The following is an 18,047-nucleotide window of genomic DNA, read 5'->3' on the forward strand; positions in this document are numbered from 1 at the left end:
TGGTGTGTCGATAAAAGAAAAATGCAATAAATCATGCCGTACACTGAAGTTTGTGCTCCACTGCAGAGACTGAAATCGGCAGCAGACAGAACATCAGATATTTGTGGAGCAGTAAAGAGACCGAAACCCTTATCAAAGAAACATAAATGCCATATTTCCATCACATTTTCTACATTGTTTTTCCACCGTTGGAGGTTTGAATACAACTCGTTTAATTCTCTCATTGTTATCTTGTTCTGCAATGCTTTAATGGCATCCACCTGGAGAATAAGCACCACCAGCTGTTTATCTTGATGCACTCAACTACCAATAATTAAATCTTCACCGAATTTGGATGGAAACTGGGCGAATAAAAACCAAATAGTAAAAGAAGGTGCGTTTACTGACCTCAGTGACGTCCATAACCTTGATGGCCGCCAGCTGTCCCGTCTTGACATGTCGGCCCTGGAGAGAAAAGCACAAGAGAGAACAGATAAGGGAAAGGTAAAACCTTTTAGCAACCTTTACAGCAGTCTATGAGACATACTGTCAGTTAATGTCATTCACATAAATTGCAACAGGAAATCAACTTTTGACTATTGTTAAAGTATAAACAGTCAACTATAAGACAATTAAGAGCAGAATATGACAATGTTATTTTTTGTTATTACAGTAGTTTCATGAGCTGAGTAAACATACTGTACATTCATACAGTTGGTCATAAAAACAGAAACCACATTCATTACAAGTTATTGGCCTCTACAACAGCGTGGACAACTACAGACGACACAATAACACTGAACACAGTGTTTAAATATACGGGCTGGCGCAAGAAATTAAACAGAACTCTCCTCTTTTTTAGGCACAGAGTGAACATCAAAATTCAAGTTAATGAGAAATCCCATTTTCATCCTACAGCATCACATGACAGGTTCAGTTGCCAGTGCGGGTTGACAACGTAAGCTCAAATGTTTTCACAGACGGAGAACCAGAGAGGAAAGGGTAACACTTTTACCTCTTTTTTTTTTTTTTTTTTATACAAAAGAGTGACATGACAGTGATATGACACATGAACCTTAACCATTTTGTCATGACAAAACCAAATGACACTTACTAAAAGAAGTGTTTATGACTTGTTTATAATGTTTTACGACACCTTAATGGCAGTGTCATGTAGAAGTGTCACTTTTATGTAGAATACTTCAAGTAAACAGAGGAAAGACTCATTCTCCTAGAGAGAAAGTGTGAGTCTAAGTCTGTGCAACTTTTATGTCTGCATCAGGTTTGTTGCTTATGTCTGACTCTGTGCATGTGTGTCTGAACATGATCCGGTTTCTTTTGTGTGGAACAGGACTGTGACACCTGAGCCACCGGCCCCCGATCCTGAATGAGTTAGCGCAGTCCGCAGTTTGAGTGATGAGGGATTAACCCATTTCAGTTTAACCAAAGGGGACGAGTGTGTGCATGAGTCAGTGTGTGTATGTGTGCGTGCGTGGAAGCGGGGTTGGAGAAAAGGCCAAGGCTAATCAGGAGAGCAAACTGCAAAAAAAATGACAAGGGAGCAAATCTCTGCTTGTGCCTTACTGTGGGAATTACAAAACTCTTTAGAAGTAACAAGCGCAGAGAGAATTAAAGAAATAGCTAAGAAGGTGCGAGAGGTGAGGAGTTTAGTTAGCAGTATGAATCTGGCAGTAGAGTGCAAGGGGAGAGGAGTGTATTTACTGAGAGAAATTTGAAGAATAACACCACAAGTGTAGGTGGGCTGATCAGCTAGAACTTATAATATCAACTATAAAAAACAAAAACAAAAGGGAAAGGAGTGACAGTTTAGGGAGTGGACGAACTGGACCAAAGGGGAGAGGAAAGGAAAGATAAACAGCCAGTTCAGCGCAGAGAGGAGACTAAAAAATAACGAGGGACAGTGACTGCATGGGAAAGTGGTTTTTAACTGAAAGAAAAAATAAAAATAATAATAATAATAATCTTTATTTGTAGAGCACTTTTCAAAAACAAGTTACAAAGTGCTTTAACAAGTACACAAATACAAAAGCATAAGAACATTAAAAGACTGAAATACAGTTAAATATAAAATTTGTAAAATACAATGAAAATAAGAGGGGTAAAAATAAAGTCAAATAAGATCGGGAAAGGCTCTCCTATAAAAGTATGTTTTAAGAAGCGACTTAAAAGAGTTCACTGACTCAGCTGACCTGATTGTAAAAAGCATATTACATAAACAAAATATGTATTTGTGTGTTTATAACAGTTTAGAAAACTACTCCAAGGCTTTTAAAAGCCATTCCTTTTCTAAGTGTGTGCATCTGAAAAGCATTTAAAAAGGACAGCAATTGCCTCAACAATTAGATATTACAATGTATGTTGCAACATTTATCACAGCTAGAGGAAGCATCCATCTAGGATTCAATAGCTTTTGATCAAATCTGCTTATTGAACCCAATCCTATCAAGTCCTAATTACGGTTTCTTTTTTCCTTTTCTGTTTTTAAGTTATCTTAAGATACCCAATGTATGAACCCATTCTAGACACATTAGGCAACTACCTGTCAGGCAGCAATCAGCAGATCAACAAAGTTAGCAACTACCTAGCGATGATAGTGGAGCATTTAGCAGCTAAAGAGCCATACGGAGAGTGAACTTGGGACCTAGATTCATCATGTGGCCGAAAACACCCCTTTAAATGAATGATATTGTTTGCTCTTATCTCCCAGATGTGTAGGTGTCCGTCTCCTGAGCCCAATTGGCCTAAAAAAACTAATCAAGTATTCAATGACTACCTGAATGTTTTTCACAACTGGCCAACGTCTTCAAACGTCACTTGGTTATTATACGTAAACTATGGAGCTGATTTTCCGCCCCAGCAAGCCAACGCAGGCCGACCTCCATCAAACTCTGTAGCAATGCTGTATCATCCGTTTCTGACACACACACCACACACACACACACACACACACACACACACAACCACAACACACCACACACACACACACACACACACACACACACACACACACACACACACACACACACACACACAACACACACACACACACACACACACACACACACACACACACCACACACACACACACACAGGAATTTCTACTTCTATTACGTATTTCTGGCACATTAATGCAAACACACACAAACTCACCAGCACTAATAAATGCACTTACATGTACACACAAAAAGTATATGAACCCTGACATTTCCCCCAGCTTACTCAGTCTGACCTCACTAACTTTATCTCTGCTGACCACAGGCCTGTTTAACAAAGTGTTGCCTTGAGAGAACAAGACGCAGCTGTGCCTCTGTGTGTGTGAGTTGACTGGGTTTATTTATAATCTCACACAGAGGAAGTATGCTGAATTTATGGTGAACATCATTTATCCAACTTGTAGTGTTGCTGTCCACACACACACACACACACACACGTCGTATAGAAGCTGCTGTATGAACACCAGCAACATCATGACAGACATTGAGGAATGAATATCAAACACATAAGTGTCCTTGAAGTGAAAACCAACCATTCGTGACCAATGTGTGTAGGTGGGTGTTCAGACAGTTAGCAATTTTTTACTGCATCCTCTCAGTTTTCACTCATGTTGGGAAATATTGGCCATTTTTCCTTTAGTGTCGCAGTTTTCCCAAAAGAAATAATCAACACGACACTGTCTAAATGATTCAAAAAGATATTGTGTGCGTGCGTGCGTGCGTGCGTGCAAGAGAAAGGTGACCTCAGAACGCAGACTGTAATAATTACAGACCCCCCCCTCTACCTCCCAACCGTCGACACACAGACAAGCACACAACAGTTAAAAGATGACATCATCTTCGTCTCTGGTTCCTTTGTTCGGAATCCACACCACACACACACACACACACACACACACACACACACACACACACACACACACACACACACACACACACCACACACACACACACACACCACACACACACACACACCACACCAACACACACACACAACACACACACACACACACACACACACACACACACACACATATATATTGGACACATAAAACAAAGTAAAAGACAGGAGGCGGTTCACCAGTCAGTATGAGGAGCAGACATTTTTCAGCTGCTTTTTGTAGATTTAAGGACAATTCCAGGCTATTTTCTACAACCTGGTTTTATTTTCACTGTTTTGTCGATTAGATGTATGACAGGCCATGTGAACCGATCAGGACCACATCTTTTACATTATATCAACTGTAGCCAGCAATAGCAACCAGAAGTTAAACAAACAAAAACTAAGAAACGGGCCACTAGCCAAAATAAATTAACCACTGATCTTGGTATTTAAAGGATAAATGGAGACCAAGTGCACCTTAAATGTTACAACCTGTCTGACAGCTTGTGTTCCTGCATTGTTAAGACTCCGTTAGTATCCTTACATCGGTCATTTTATCAATGTCTGGGGTTTTTCACTTAGGATTTTTTGATACATTATGTATCATCTTAAACGGTGTGGATGGTGGCTTTCCCATTAAGATTTCAAACTTTCCAATTGTCCAGTGAGTGCTTGGTTCAGAGAAAACTAGATTTATCAGAAATGGGTTAAAATCTCACCTTAACTAGACATTATCGGGGGGGGGGGGGTCATTTCTTCACTGAAGCCACATTGTATGAGTCCAAAAATTAATATAAAAAGGAAAAATGGAAGTAAAAACAGCTTTCCTATTTACAGTACAACTGCATGATAAACCGAAGATCTAGGAGATTTAAACCTTCACTTTTCTCCCCCCAAGTTCTTTGATATACTTTACATGGTTGTAGATAACGCAGTTATTCAAACTCTCTGTTAGCACCTCCCCGCTGGCTCCATGCTCCATTCAGAAATGATATAATACAGCTGTCACCCGACTCTCCCATGACTAGCACCATGACCCATCTTCACCGTGCTTGGTCAAGTCTCTGTGTGGGAGGTTTGGACCGGAGTCTCCCTTAATAATGGAAACGCCTGGGGGGCCCAGGAGGTGGGAGGCCATCCGTGTTGGTTTCAGTGCAGACGTTTTAGGCTCACATGGTCTCAACACATTGCTTTCAGGTGCCCTCAAGGCAAAGTTAGTATTCCCGGGGAAAACATTACCGCTTTACACCATGCTTGAGATAACAATGCAGCCTTGGTATACGCTCATGTGGATTTTTGAAGCCTTATCACAGTTGTTTTGTAAGCTGAAGTCCCTGATAACTGTCGTTTTAGGATATTATATCATCTTTCAATTCAAATTTACAATGATTGAATAATCCTCTGGGAACTGTATTCTTGTCTCGCTGGAAACAGTTTTAACTCATCATGGGAGACCAAACCTCTTCACGGATTCAATTGTTTTAGTATCAACAATCTATACATTTATATATTTTGTAGACAAGTCCTTCTCAGACAGCGAGACTGTTATTTTAAATTGTGGTCAAGATCACAAAGTTTGTAAAGATGCCAAAGAAGTGAGGTTGGTGAAATATGTATACAATATGCACAAGACATTTAATGGAAGATTTAAAAGGACCTTAATAATTACATATTTCAGTTGATAAAGCTTCAGTACAGCACTGGAACATGCAGGTGCAGAATATGTAACGATGTACGCGTTTAAAATACAGTTTTATTAACGATAAGATAAGACCGTAAAATCTCAGAAAAAAGTGAAACGGGTCCCTCACAGTCTCACTGAGCCCAATGGGACATCTTCACTAGGGCTGCAACTGAAAAATTATTTTCATTATTAAGACATTTGCAAATTACTTTTTAGATAATCACTGCTTAAAGCCCAAGGTGATGTCTTTAAATTGCTTGTTTAGTCCAGCCAACAGTTTTCAGATTTTCACAATCACATTAGACAGAAAATCCTCACAATTGAGAATAAACGTCATTCCAAGTTGAAATGTCTTCCTCCTATCAGAGCAAGATGACAAGGGAGAAATATACGATGAATGGATGTGAAGTCTTAACGAACTTTCTGGACCGACTGCAAAACACAGAACAGATGCTCCGTCCGCAGACCGTCGGGTTGCTCTGAACTCAAAGAGGTCATGTGTGTGGGTGCTGAAGAATTGATACACTCTGGGATCCTTTTTCTTCAGAGACTCTGCTTTGGTTTCAGGGCATCACGGACGTACACCCTTCCTCCCCCTGGCAGCCAACAGTCACTTTAATCAGCCGCTGTTCGGCCAGTCGCTCCCCACGGATCACCAGCTTCACTGATGCCACTTTTTTATCAACTGCTGACTACAGGGTTTTATTTTGCTGAGCTGGCTAGACACATACTTATGTCTTCATTTATAATCAGTTTTGTCTACAATTTTATGATTTATGCTAATACAGTACATTAAAAAGGTACAACATGGTGGCCAGGTTAGCTCAGTCGGTAGCGCAGGCGCACATATGTAGAGGTTGACTCCTTTGCGCAGTAGCCGCTGGTTCAGCTCCAACCTGCAGCCCTTTGCTGCATGTCATTACCCCCCCCCCCACACACTTTCAGGATTTCATTCTTCCTATGAAAATGAAAAAGCCTAAAAAGCCACAAAAAAAAGGTACAATATCAGATAATTACATATAAATATAACTAATGTTGTGAAGTGGATGATGTGTTTATAGCTTGTTCTGCTGCTCGCAAGTAGCCAAAAGATATCATTTAAAAGTTCTTTTAGTTAGGTTTTTTTCAGTGTGGGGATATTATATTTTCATCTGCTTTTTTACGTCTTTCACCAGAAGCCATAAAATCCTTTAATCCTTCACACTTTCCTCCAAATCCAAGAGTGGCGCACAATGTAAAACGTAACACAGAGGTCACTCTGTGATGGTTTGTTCGTGATAATTACATGTAACATGAGAAATACTTTATTCATTTTTTGGTGATGAAACACTACAACACTCAGCAGCCTCTAACCTGCTGCCCACGAGACACGAGGAACCCGTTGTTCAAGTGCGGACAATTTCACAGACTGATCGTACCAAAAGTACATTTGCGGCCATTTGAAAAAATAAAAAGCAGATAATAAAACCGACAATCTTGGAGTCTAAATGAGCCCCACGGCGGATGTTTAGAAGAGGCTCTGTCACAGCCTCCGTCACCTCTAATCAACGCCCATCGAGGCAACAGAGGTCCCTTACTCGGAGTACTGGGACCTGACCCTAGAGTTCATAAGGTACACCACCCCCATGACTCTTCAGCTGGTGTAATCTTCGAGCTGTAGCTTTGACAGGGGTGGGGTGGGGGGAGTTTTCTGGATTTCTCATTTAAGTGGAAGAGACCGAAGCTGAACCCAGATACCAATCTTTGGTCAGTTTAATTGCTACGTGATGAAAGGATCCGAGAAACATCTGAATTTTTTGCAAAGTAAACAAGTGTTAATGACATAATAACAATTTACGTTCAAATACAACTACTTCATGAAAAAAGAATCCAAGTTTGTAATTCACCGGAATTATCCTTTAATGTGTTGACAGTGTGAATTGCACTTTATGATAACACAGGGGCTTATAATCAATATTGTTTTAATGATGATATATCAAATGACAATATGAAATGGGTCGCTTATAGTGTTGAACCTACAGAGAATTATCCCTTGAATCTGCAGCTCTCCTTGGATTTACGGAGATTTATAGTTTCAGCTCAGTGTTCAACTGTCTGGCCCTCAACTTCACTGCTCTGGTTCACTCTCACCGCTTTCATGGTGTGGTTTTTTGGCTGCAGAAGGCAGAAAAATTGGAGAAAAAGCCCCCAAAACCCACTGAACGCTGCCTGTTCAGCACCAATCAAGCAGACAAACACAGTCTAGCTGGTGATCATAGAGGAGTATTTAGCACCTAAAGAGAAGATATTTCCCTCAGGAGTTTGTAGAGACCAAACACAGAGTGAATATTGGACATTTATCAGGTGACCAGAAACACATATTCAAATGAGTAATAATGTTGCTTTTTAACTGCTGGATGAATAAACCACTGTTAATCTTCCACTGCTTCAAAGTGGCCAAAATATTATTTGACAGGAGGCATTTAATGTCTTTTTTTCCCCATGGAAAGGGGAGACTTGTACCGTTTTCCCACTACATTTACTACTCTGATACCTTTTTTCAAAGAGAATTGTCACAAGCGTGAGACGGGACATCCTGCTATCTCACTCTTTTCACTGCAATGTAGCTTCAAAGGATCATAAAATCCAAAGAAATATTAGACCAGCGACATCTTATAGCAACATTCTGTCCTGCAGCTTTTAAAAACATTTTGTTGTTCTTTTTCCTTCAAGATCTGGAAATCGTTTTCCGGACTTTTTCAGGCTGCTGCCTAAGAGAAATGTAAGACAAGCAGTAGAAGGAGGTTCAGTGTAGAGGGTTTCAAAAAGAAGAGGAGAATAAGATAGGCCACTGTGTGTGGTGTGTGGGTGTGTGTGTGTGTGTGTGTGTGGGTGTGTGTGTGTGTGTGTGTGGTGTGTGTGTGTGTGTTGTATTATATATATATATATATAATATATTATATATAATATATTATATATATTATATATAATATAATATATATATAAGAATTTGGGTAGGTAAAGGGCGTTCTTTATTGCACCCCCTGGTCTTTGGGGAGCAGACAAGGGGCCAGGTGCAAGCTTTGGCGCACACACACAACACACACAGAGACACACACACGTCCTTTTTCTGCAGCTCAGCAAGTGTGAAAACCATCTCAGTAACAAGTCTTCATGATCGAACCAGTGATGTGTGTACTTCCTGCTGTACTGCTAATCACCGTCGTAATCATGAGTTTCCACACCTGAGGGTGGTTTTCACATGCAGAACATTAGCCCACAATGAGCTGAATACACACATCTTTTATAACACACACACTAATGTATACAAAAATTATAAGGAGGAATTAAAATATTTCTAGATGGTTCCAAATGAAGAAACAGCAGGCAGCTGCTGTTGAATGCTGTACTTCCTGCCACACATCATCATCATCATCATCAACAACAACAACAACAGCAGCAGAAAGGAAAGCTTCACTGAGTTACAACCAGTTCTATGGCGTTTCCACTGCCATTTTAAATTTACTATAAAAACACTCAACTTATAAAGAACATACTGAAATTTCCTCATTGATTTAAGCACCCTAATCTTTCTCGTTTTAAAGAGATTGCGAAGATTTGTAGACACACCAGGCTGGAACACCTCGAAATCAGTTCCCCTTCTCAGACAGAAAGTAGCAATCTACACTATCCTATTACCATTTCTAACATAACTCCATAGTTGGAAATACTGCTGCAATTAATGATTATTTCCACAATCCATTTATCGGTCGACCATTCATCAGCCTATAAAATATCAGAAAATTGTTATAAATGTCCCTCAAAGATTTCTAAAACTAAAGGTGACATCTTCAAATAGCTAATTTATTCCCCACTAAAGATATCTTGATATAGCACAAGCAGCACATCACAACACGTGCTAATGTTTAACAATGATCCCTGAGGGAGACCGCTGCCGCCTTTTTCTTTAAAAAGACAGAAAACAATGGTGACAGCACATTGACAGCAAGTGGTGTATAAATATCTCCAAGAAAAGCTTCAGTTTTCTGATATGGCTTCATGGTATTTACAGCTGAGATGTGTTTGAGGAACTTATGCAAAAGATGATTTCATATCCCCTTTTTTAACCTCACGTCTGATAATACACACAACAAACTACGACCTCAAAATCGACCCCATGGTTGAATCGACACATTATCTGACACTGTGTCAACAAAACCAAAGAGTTTTTTTCCGGTTCTGCCAAGCCTCTAAAGATGCTGTCTTTGAAAAATTCAAATACATTTTAAGGGAGGTGATGACGCAGTGGATATGACACATGCCCTTGGTGTGGGAGATCTGGATTCGATTCTCACTGCGATACATCAACTAATACATCAACCAATGTGTCCCTGAGCAAGACACTTAGATAAAGTTTAGATAAAAGCGTCAGCTAACTGACATGTAATGTAATTATAAGAGGAAAGAGGGGAAGTGTTTCAGTTCCTGGCAAACAAAACAGGAAACACTACAACATAAACTTAGTCATTGTACATTTTAGGTGATAAAATGTTAGTGAGGGATGAAGAGATGTTGCTCTCAAGCTCAGTTTCAGTTGCTGCTTTGCTCTGCCTGAGTGTTCAAACATGGAGCTTTATGTAAGTAGGCCAAGAAAACCGGCTCACACTGGGGAGAGACACCACAACAGACAGAGAAAGAGAGAGGCTGGTCACTTATAAACCACTATTGATCGCTGTTGTTGCAGCTAAAGAACTAGGGGAGTGCCCACTCTGATAAGAAAAAACACACACACACACACACACACACACACACACACAACACACACACACACACACACACACCACACACACACACACACACACACACAAGGAAAAAGATCAATTGGAATATCTGCTTTTGATATCCACAAAGAATGCTTCACATTTAACTATGTATTTGGTCTTTTTTGTGTCCCTTTTTAAGGGATAATATTTCTGTAGACAGACGACACAATGCTTTCCAAGCACAATCTTTAGAGTTAAAAAGGTCCAGAGAGATGGGGGAAGAAGTCAAGTTAAAAAGAGTTAAAGACAGACACACAGTGAGGTAGCAACAGAGAGAGAGACAGGCAGTGCTGCATAGCTGCTGTAATTAGATCTAGTAGTAGTAAAGGGGTTACATTCTGGGCACTGGTGCAACTTTCCATAAGGTAATGGTCTATCACAGGGAGGACTGACCATGGGCGAAATGGATATCACTCATAACTAGGCCAACAACATTCAGAGGCAGCTGGGAAAACGCTTGAAAGATCAACTCGAAGCACAACCAAAAGATTAACCACGTTCTTTTAAAATACAGCTGCTCCAAAAGATTTATTCAAGTCACACCAACCCTAATGGATTACAATCTTTTGTAAACCAAGGATTCACAAAAACTTCTATAGCTTCTACAGTTTTGTGATCACTTGCATTTCAAAATGTTTGTGTAATACTTCCAAAGGTGTGAGTAGAAGTTGAGAAATTAAATTCCTGACTGAGATGTAGCCAAGTCAAACAGGGGACTCTTGAATTCAGAGGAATATTGTTTATTTTTTCTACAACTAACGTGATGAATTGAAGCAGCACCGGAGGATGTTACAAGTACAACTACTGATTAGTTTCCTATTTAACTACTGGGGGCTGATGATGTTGGTTTTAGTGATGGCATACTGTAGGTAGGGCTGAGGGATATGGAGAAAATCAAATATCACGATATCTTTGAACAAATACCTCGATATCGATGCCACAACGATATTGTAGTGTTGACTATTGGTGCTTTCACAAAATATGTACACAATGAGATTTTGGATAAATAATCCTAGATAATGTGGATATAATAGAACAGTTGCAACAGTCTGGTAAGTTCAGAAAATGACCTAACTTTACTGTAATGCAGCCTTTAAAACCAGGAAAAGATACCACTTATGCCATATTATAACATCACGATATTCAAAATCGAAGACGATATAAAGTCTCATATCACAATATCAATATAGTATTGATATATTGCCCAGCTCTAACTGTAAGTTTCCTGTTTTCACTTGATGTATTCATGCATTGCATGTTTTTTGTACCTGAATCCATGTGGCTACTTCTACCTGGCTGCAACACAAAATTCCCCTTGGGGACAATAACATTTTGGGGTCTTGCAATTAGTAAAACAAGAAGAAAGACAGCAGTTTTATGCTTCAAGCTGAAGTTCAAAGGGACAAAGACAAGAGGAGATGCTGCTCCATTCCCTGAGCGTAAAGACCGAGGACATTCAGACACGGTAGGACCAGACGTCCTCTCACTGCTCCTTTTATCATGACATTCCTCCGTTAGCCCCCTGAGCTGGGAGGATCAGCAAGGAAAGCACAACACAACTGTAGAGACAAAGGCAGAGAGAACGGCATGAAGTACAGAAACAAGATTTGGGTTGGGTTGGGTTGGGTTGAGATGGACGGCTGAAAACGTTCTTGTTTTAGTTGCATCGGGTTTGTTTGACAAACTGAAGCCATTTTTTACTAACCAAAGCAGTAGTCAACCCTCTCATCCCATCTCATCTACCCTATCACCTTCTTCACAGAGTTGTGAATTGTTTTTTTTGTCAGCATCTAAATCAGTTCCCACCTACAGTATCAAAGACGTACACAGTACGTAAATAGACCAAGACAGGCCGCATTGGCTTGTAAACCTGAAGAGATGCATGGTGAAACTGAGTTCACACAACATCTGCAGCTGCAGCTTCGATTGTTTGCACAACTGGTACCGAAATGTCTTTGGTAATAAAACTAAAATGCTCAAAGCTATATCCTCACTTTTTAGCATGCCATCATGTCAGAAAAATTATCTTCTATGGGTGTTTAGTCACATACTTAAACTTAAATTATAAATAAATGTAGGTTCTCCATCAGACTCTGTCTTTGTGTCTGAAGCCTCTGGACGGAGCCCAGATGAAGCGGCTGAGTACACTGGAGGAATTAGCACTGTCGGACGCCATTACCCCTGTTGTTACTGAGATTTGGGGCTGACTCCGCCTCCACACGCTGCCCTCCCTTGTCCAGAAGAAGACACAGTCGAGCCACTGCTGGAGGCTCATTATTTTCTCTGGAAGGCTCATTAGAGTTGATCTTAGCTGACTGGGGGGGGGGGGATGCAAAGATATGAATCAGGGAGTAGAACATTGTTAAACAAATCCTGTTAGAGAGGCCTGCTGGGTGGTTTGGGACGACGCTAGATAAAGTGATACAACAATGTTTTGTAGGAATGAAACTCATGCTACTCCCTAGAAGGTAATTAAATCACATAGAAAAGGGGGCATATTTGGAATTGTAATTTATATTTGCAATGTCGGTCGAACAGTCCATCAATTTGGTCCAAACTGAAAACACAACAACAACAACTCAACAACTGTTGGATGGATTTCCAAGACATTTAGTATAGACATTCATGTTTCCCGGAGGATGTATCCTACTGACTTTGGGGATCCTCTGACATTTGCTCCAGCGCCATCATCAGGTCTTACTTTGGCTAAGAATTTAGCTAAAAGCATAGCTGTCTGGATTACAGAGCCGCAGCATGGCTTTAGACTTTTAGTCATGATTGAGTCTTCTGGATGCAAAACAAAATATACTTGTGAGTGCATGTATGTTGCATGTCAACTGTAGCAGTTGCTCATGACATTGCAAAATACATTGTTTAGTGCAAACAGCACAGTTCATGCTTATTTTTTAATACCTGATGTTTGTTTTCAATGCCAGGTATTAGTTATTAGGTGTTGAATGTTGTAAAGAAGTTATTTTGCCCATAGGCAGACTAATATGAATAAAAAATTAGTTTCAACCAACCCATCATTCAGACTTTTAGACGTTGAACTGACCTAATGAATATAGCTTGATCTAAAATTACCAGTAAATCTCACATTATATTCCACTTGTGTAGTCTGTTATCACTTACAACTGTTGATGAGCCACTCTCAGTATCCTCTGGCCAAAGGTTACATTTATAAAGTGTCAGTATACTCTTTCATCTCGGTTTAATTTCAAAACTGTATGTCCACGGTGTCTTTCATTGGTTATTACTGAAAAGAACAACAGAAGAAAGGAAAGAGGAAAGATGGCATCCTAAATATAGGCCAAACTCTCGGGAACAGAGTCCTGAGAATTTAGTACTCTGCTACAACTTTTGGTTTTAAAACCCTTTATTTGGCTCCTGCCCCCTGAGCTCCCTTTCACCCCAACCCAAAAATTCTTATCTCCCGTCGGGTTAGCAAACCTTTCCCCCCCCCCCCCCCCCCGGGCTCACAACCAAAAAAAAAAAAAAAGGGGCCCTGGACCTTTAAAAAAGTCTTGCTTTAAAACCCGGGGTTTATGGGCCCAAACCTACCTTTCTTAAAAATTTTGGTATTTCCCTTAGCTAATGTCTCGGGAAAGTGGATAAAAGACCCAAACATCTGACTCCGAACAAAAAAACTCCACGAAACGTTTCAAAACTCAGTTTTATATAAACATCACTTTTTTTCCCACTTTAGGGGTTTGTTACCAGCCTTAAACTATTAATTTTTTTTAGTGCATTTGGCATTTAAATCCCTCGCACCCCTGTGGGGGAAACAGCCATTTTTTCGAAAACCCTTCCCTAATGCAAATGGGATGAAAATTTCATGGAACAAAAGGGAAAAAATTGAGCGGAGCGCTTTGGAGCAAAGGCGTTTTAAACCACGGGGCCCCAAGCTGCTTACTTCACCGGAAACAGGCAACAAATTTAAGCATGGCAACAACAAGCTAAAGGGCTAAAATTAATTGCTTTGTTAGTTTTGGGGTTTGCGGTTTTTAGCTTTTCCGCTCCTGAATTTTAGTGGGATGCAACCCAACAACCCCCCCATTTTTAATTAGAACGGGGGTCAGAAAAATTCTGTCAGCCCCATAGGGGTGCCCGACCGGGAATAAAAAAATCAGAATCGCCCCTATTGAAAAGAGTCGATTTGACAACCTTTGGGTTTTCCCCGCGTACCACCTCGCGTCCTTCCACGCCAACAGTTTTTTTTGCTGTTGCATGTCGCAATAAATTTGTCGAGGGGTGGGGGGGGTAGGGAAAAAAGGCAAAAACAAACTCCCCAAATTTCCCGCACAAAAAAGCACCAGCAAATTAATATTACATCTATGTATTTTGTCTTAAATTGGAAAGTTGTTTTTTAGAAAGTCTGGGGCCTTTAGTCCTCTTCCCAGGTGGAAAAGGAAGGGTAAGGTGAATTATACTTTTATTTTTAAAAAGCTTAGCTTTGGCCTTTTTTTTCCCGTTCGTTTAATCTTTTTTTTTGGGACATTAGCTTTTTCAAAGAGAAAAAAACCCAAAGCCACCCCAAAGAACTACCCTCTCCACAGAAAACACTGCCCCCTTCGTGCTTTTAAACCTCTATTTTGGGCCATCTTTACTTTTTGACAAGCTGCGTTCTTTGTAACACACTTAAATGCCGCCTACTGCTACAGGCCCCCTCATACTCTACAAATGCAAGCTACTGCTACTGCACATTTGACTTCCCAAGAGGTACAGAAGTGAGATTTTTCATCTTTAGCAAAAAAAAAGAGACTCAGCACACAGGGTGAAAAAGGGGGGCGGAAAAACGGGACACAATAAAAATATGTGTTTCTGAAATAAACCAATAACCTTTGAAAAAATTTTAAATACTTATTAAATTGAAAAAACAAATATCCCCTTTATTCACAATGGGCAAAAGGTGTCATACCGACAGATACAAAGCCCCGCACGTTTACGGGCGAAACTCGATTGTCATCCCAAACCCCACAGGGGGGATTTTTGCCTTTCAGGGGTTTAAATTATAAGAAAGTCTAATAATGTTTGGGGAAAAAAAGGCATCCTTAAAAATCCTGCAACTAAAATCAAACCCCAGTGCTAAAGAGTCACTCATCACATTAAAGGGAAGTGAATAGGGGAAAAAACCCCAAAAAAAATATTAAACTGTTTTATTGTTTTTTTTTTATATTTTAGTTTTCTGCTGCGCAACTTAAATTCTGCATTAAATTTCTCTACGACACTATTACATTGAACTATATATAATAAATTCCTATTTATTTAAAATTTTTATTGCTTATGAGCACAGCCTTATAACTATAAATCCTCCCCTAAAAAACAGGTAAACCATTAAATTTATTTTGGAATGTTTAAATTAACCCTATTTTTTCGGTTAAAATCAGTGCAGTTTTCCAGTTTAAAACCATGAAGGCATGTACTCTGTGCGTCTGTGAGGCAGACAGCCATTCATCACACGGTGCCGCGCTGCTCGCTCAGCTGCACAGCTCCATCTGAGGAGGGAGGCGGAGCGCAAGTGGAAGTGCAGCATGTGCATGAGGTCGGCCATGTCAGACGTGGCTAGTTTTGATGACACGTGTGTGTGCTGTGGGGATCAGCTGTGCGTCAGCTTGTCCCCGTTTGTCTGTGCTGTATGAAAGCGGCCTACTTTCATCCAGCCACTGACGCAAGACGGCCACTCCAGAAACGGTCTACTCCGAATCAGCTGTGCTCTAGTGATAAACGTGCAAATAATGTTTTACAGGACAGATGTTGGAACAATTAAATGATTAGTCAGTTGATCAGTACACACAAAAGATATGCTTGACAATAATAATTGATTAGTAATTTAATTTATTAGTGAAAATAGTTGCTGATTTCAGCTTTTCTGATGTGCAAAATTGCTGCTTTTCTGCGCTTCACATCATGCTCAATGCAACTTCTTTTTTAAGGTTAAATCAAATTAAGAGAATTTTGTGTTGGCCATTTTATTTTTTTGTTTTTTTATATACAGTGAATGACAGATCACAACATTTATAATGAAAATAAACGGGCTGCCCCCTAAACATAGATTTAAAACATTAGTCAAAGAGCCCTTGCTGCCAACCTTATGTTTTCAGTTAACGCATCACATGAATAATATAATTAATCATAATTCTGGTATTTTGTATTGATGAAAAATCCAACGGCAATAATGTTCAGTAATTTAAAAAGCCCTGTGCGTGTGTGTGCATATTTTACATCTTACATCTATACAGGGCATTCGTTAAAGTGTGTGTGCGTGCGTGCGTGCGTGCGTGTGTGCATCTCATTCCCCTAATGCATCAGTTCCTCCAACAGTTGCAAAACTGTAAACGCCATTACCATGGTAACAAAGCAAACTGTGACTCTGTGGAGGCAACGTTGTGATTTAAAAAGGGGCCAAAGGTCCTGAACACTAGCTTCCTAATCTACATATCACCGATTCTGAAACATCAAACACCGGAAAAGGTAGAAACACCTACACACCAAGAATATGACAGAATTATGACTGTGAGCATACATTACCTATGTGCTTACTCCCTGCCTGGTTTCCGAAAAATCTTGAATCAAAGAATTCAATTCACAAGGTTTCTGTAACACTCAAATGGCATTTTAAGAGTGCCTGGCTTTCCCAATGTGATGTACTTCCTGTTTAAACAGAGCCAGAGAAGGATCAACACATGAAGGAAACATGCAGGGAGAGAAATGCAGCTTGATGTATTAGTCATCTCTAAAAAACTGTGAAAGTTGTATTAGCTGGAGATTTAATTTATTTCTACTGGTGCATAAGGTTAAGATTTTCCACTGTGCTTTAAACTGTTTGGTATGCAATAGCTTGATAGAATGAGCCGTGAAGGCGCATTAAGATTTCTTTTAAAATCAAGATATGTTCTTTTAGTTCCCCCAAAAATGTAAAAATTAACCAAATAAGGATAAGCAATGCAGGTTATTGAATTATTCACCTCTTTACCAACTGTTAAACACATCAGTCTGCAAAATCAGCCTTGAAGTTGTTATTTTTTAAGATTATTTTTGGGCATTTTAGGCCTTTATTCTACAGGACAACTGAAGAGATGAAAGGGGAGGGGGGGGGGGGGGGGGGGGGGGGGGAAATGACATGAAGTAAAGGGCCACAGGTCAGAGTCGAACCTGGGCATGCCTCTATATATGGGCTCCCGCTCTACCAACTGAGCGATCCGGGCGCCCGCGTCCATTTTCTGACTAGCACTGTAAGATAAACTTTACTAAACTTTAGGAAATTTGTCTTGGGAAGCACTAACAACAGCCCATCTGCCCTGAAGCTTGATTACATAGTATGCCCCAATAAATAATGTTGATATTATTCAGAAAACTAATTGCGTCAGACCAGTGCTAACCACTCCCTCTACTTTAAGCTACAAGCTTCCTTATTTAGCCACACGATGATGTGATTAGAGTACTGTAGGTGTATGGAGCAGGTTGTTAGCAGGATTGGACAGAAGGGATGTTCCACCCTGCCCCATTAAAAATAAAGAAGACTGATCTCACAGGGCAGCAGATGCAGCGGTAAACTTCTTGTTGTCTGAACATACATGATCTTTTTTTTTTAATTTTTATTATTTATTTCGAACAATCAACCATGTTGCAAAAGAAAAACAAAATTCTGTCAAACCACAAAATTAAAAACATAATCAGAATTTACC

General features: G+C 39.9%; 1 protein-coding gene across 15 annotated transcripts in view; it reads right to left on the bottom strand.

Annotated features, from left to right (window-relative positions):
• The window catches only part of LOC116697881 (mitogen-activated protein kinase kinase kinase kinase 4), a 91,687-nt gene that overhangs the window by 48,000 nt on the left and 25,640 nt on the right, over positions 1-18,047 (bottom strand). For all 15 annotated transcript variants that reach the window (XM_032529470.1, XM_032529462.1, XM_032529473.1 and 12 more), the window contains exon 3: positions 388-444. In XM_032529470.1, coding sequence (XP_032385361.1) covers positions 388-444 — 57 coding nt within the window. The remainder of the gene's footprint in view (positions 1-387; positions 445-18,047) is intronic.

Source organism: Etheostoma spectabile, chromosome 11 (assembly GCF_008692095.1).
Source record: "Etheostoma spectabile isolate EspeVRDwgs_2016 chromosome 11, UIUC_Espe_1.0, whole genome shotgun sequence".
Classification (NCBI taxonomy): Eukaryota; Metazoa; Chordata; class Actinopteri; order Perciformes; family Percidae; genus Etheostoma; species Etheostoma spectabile.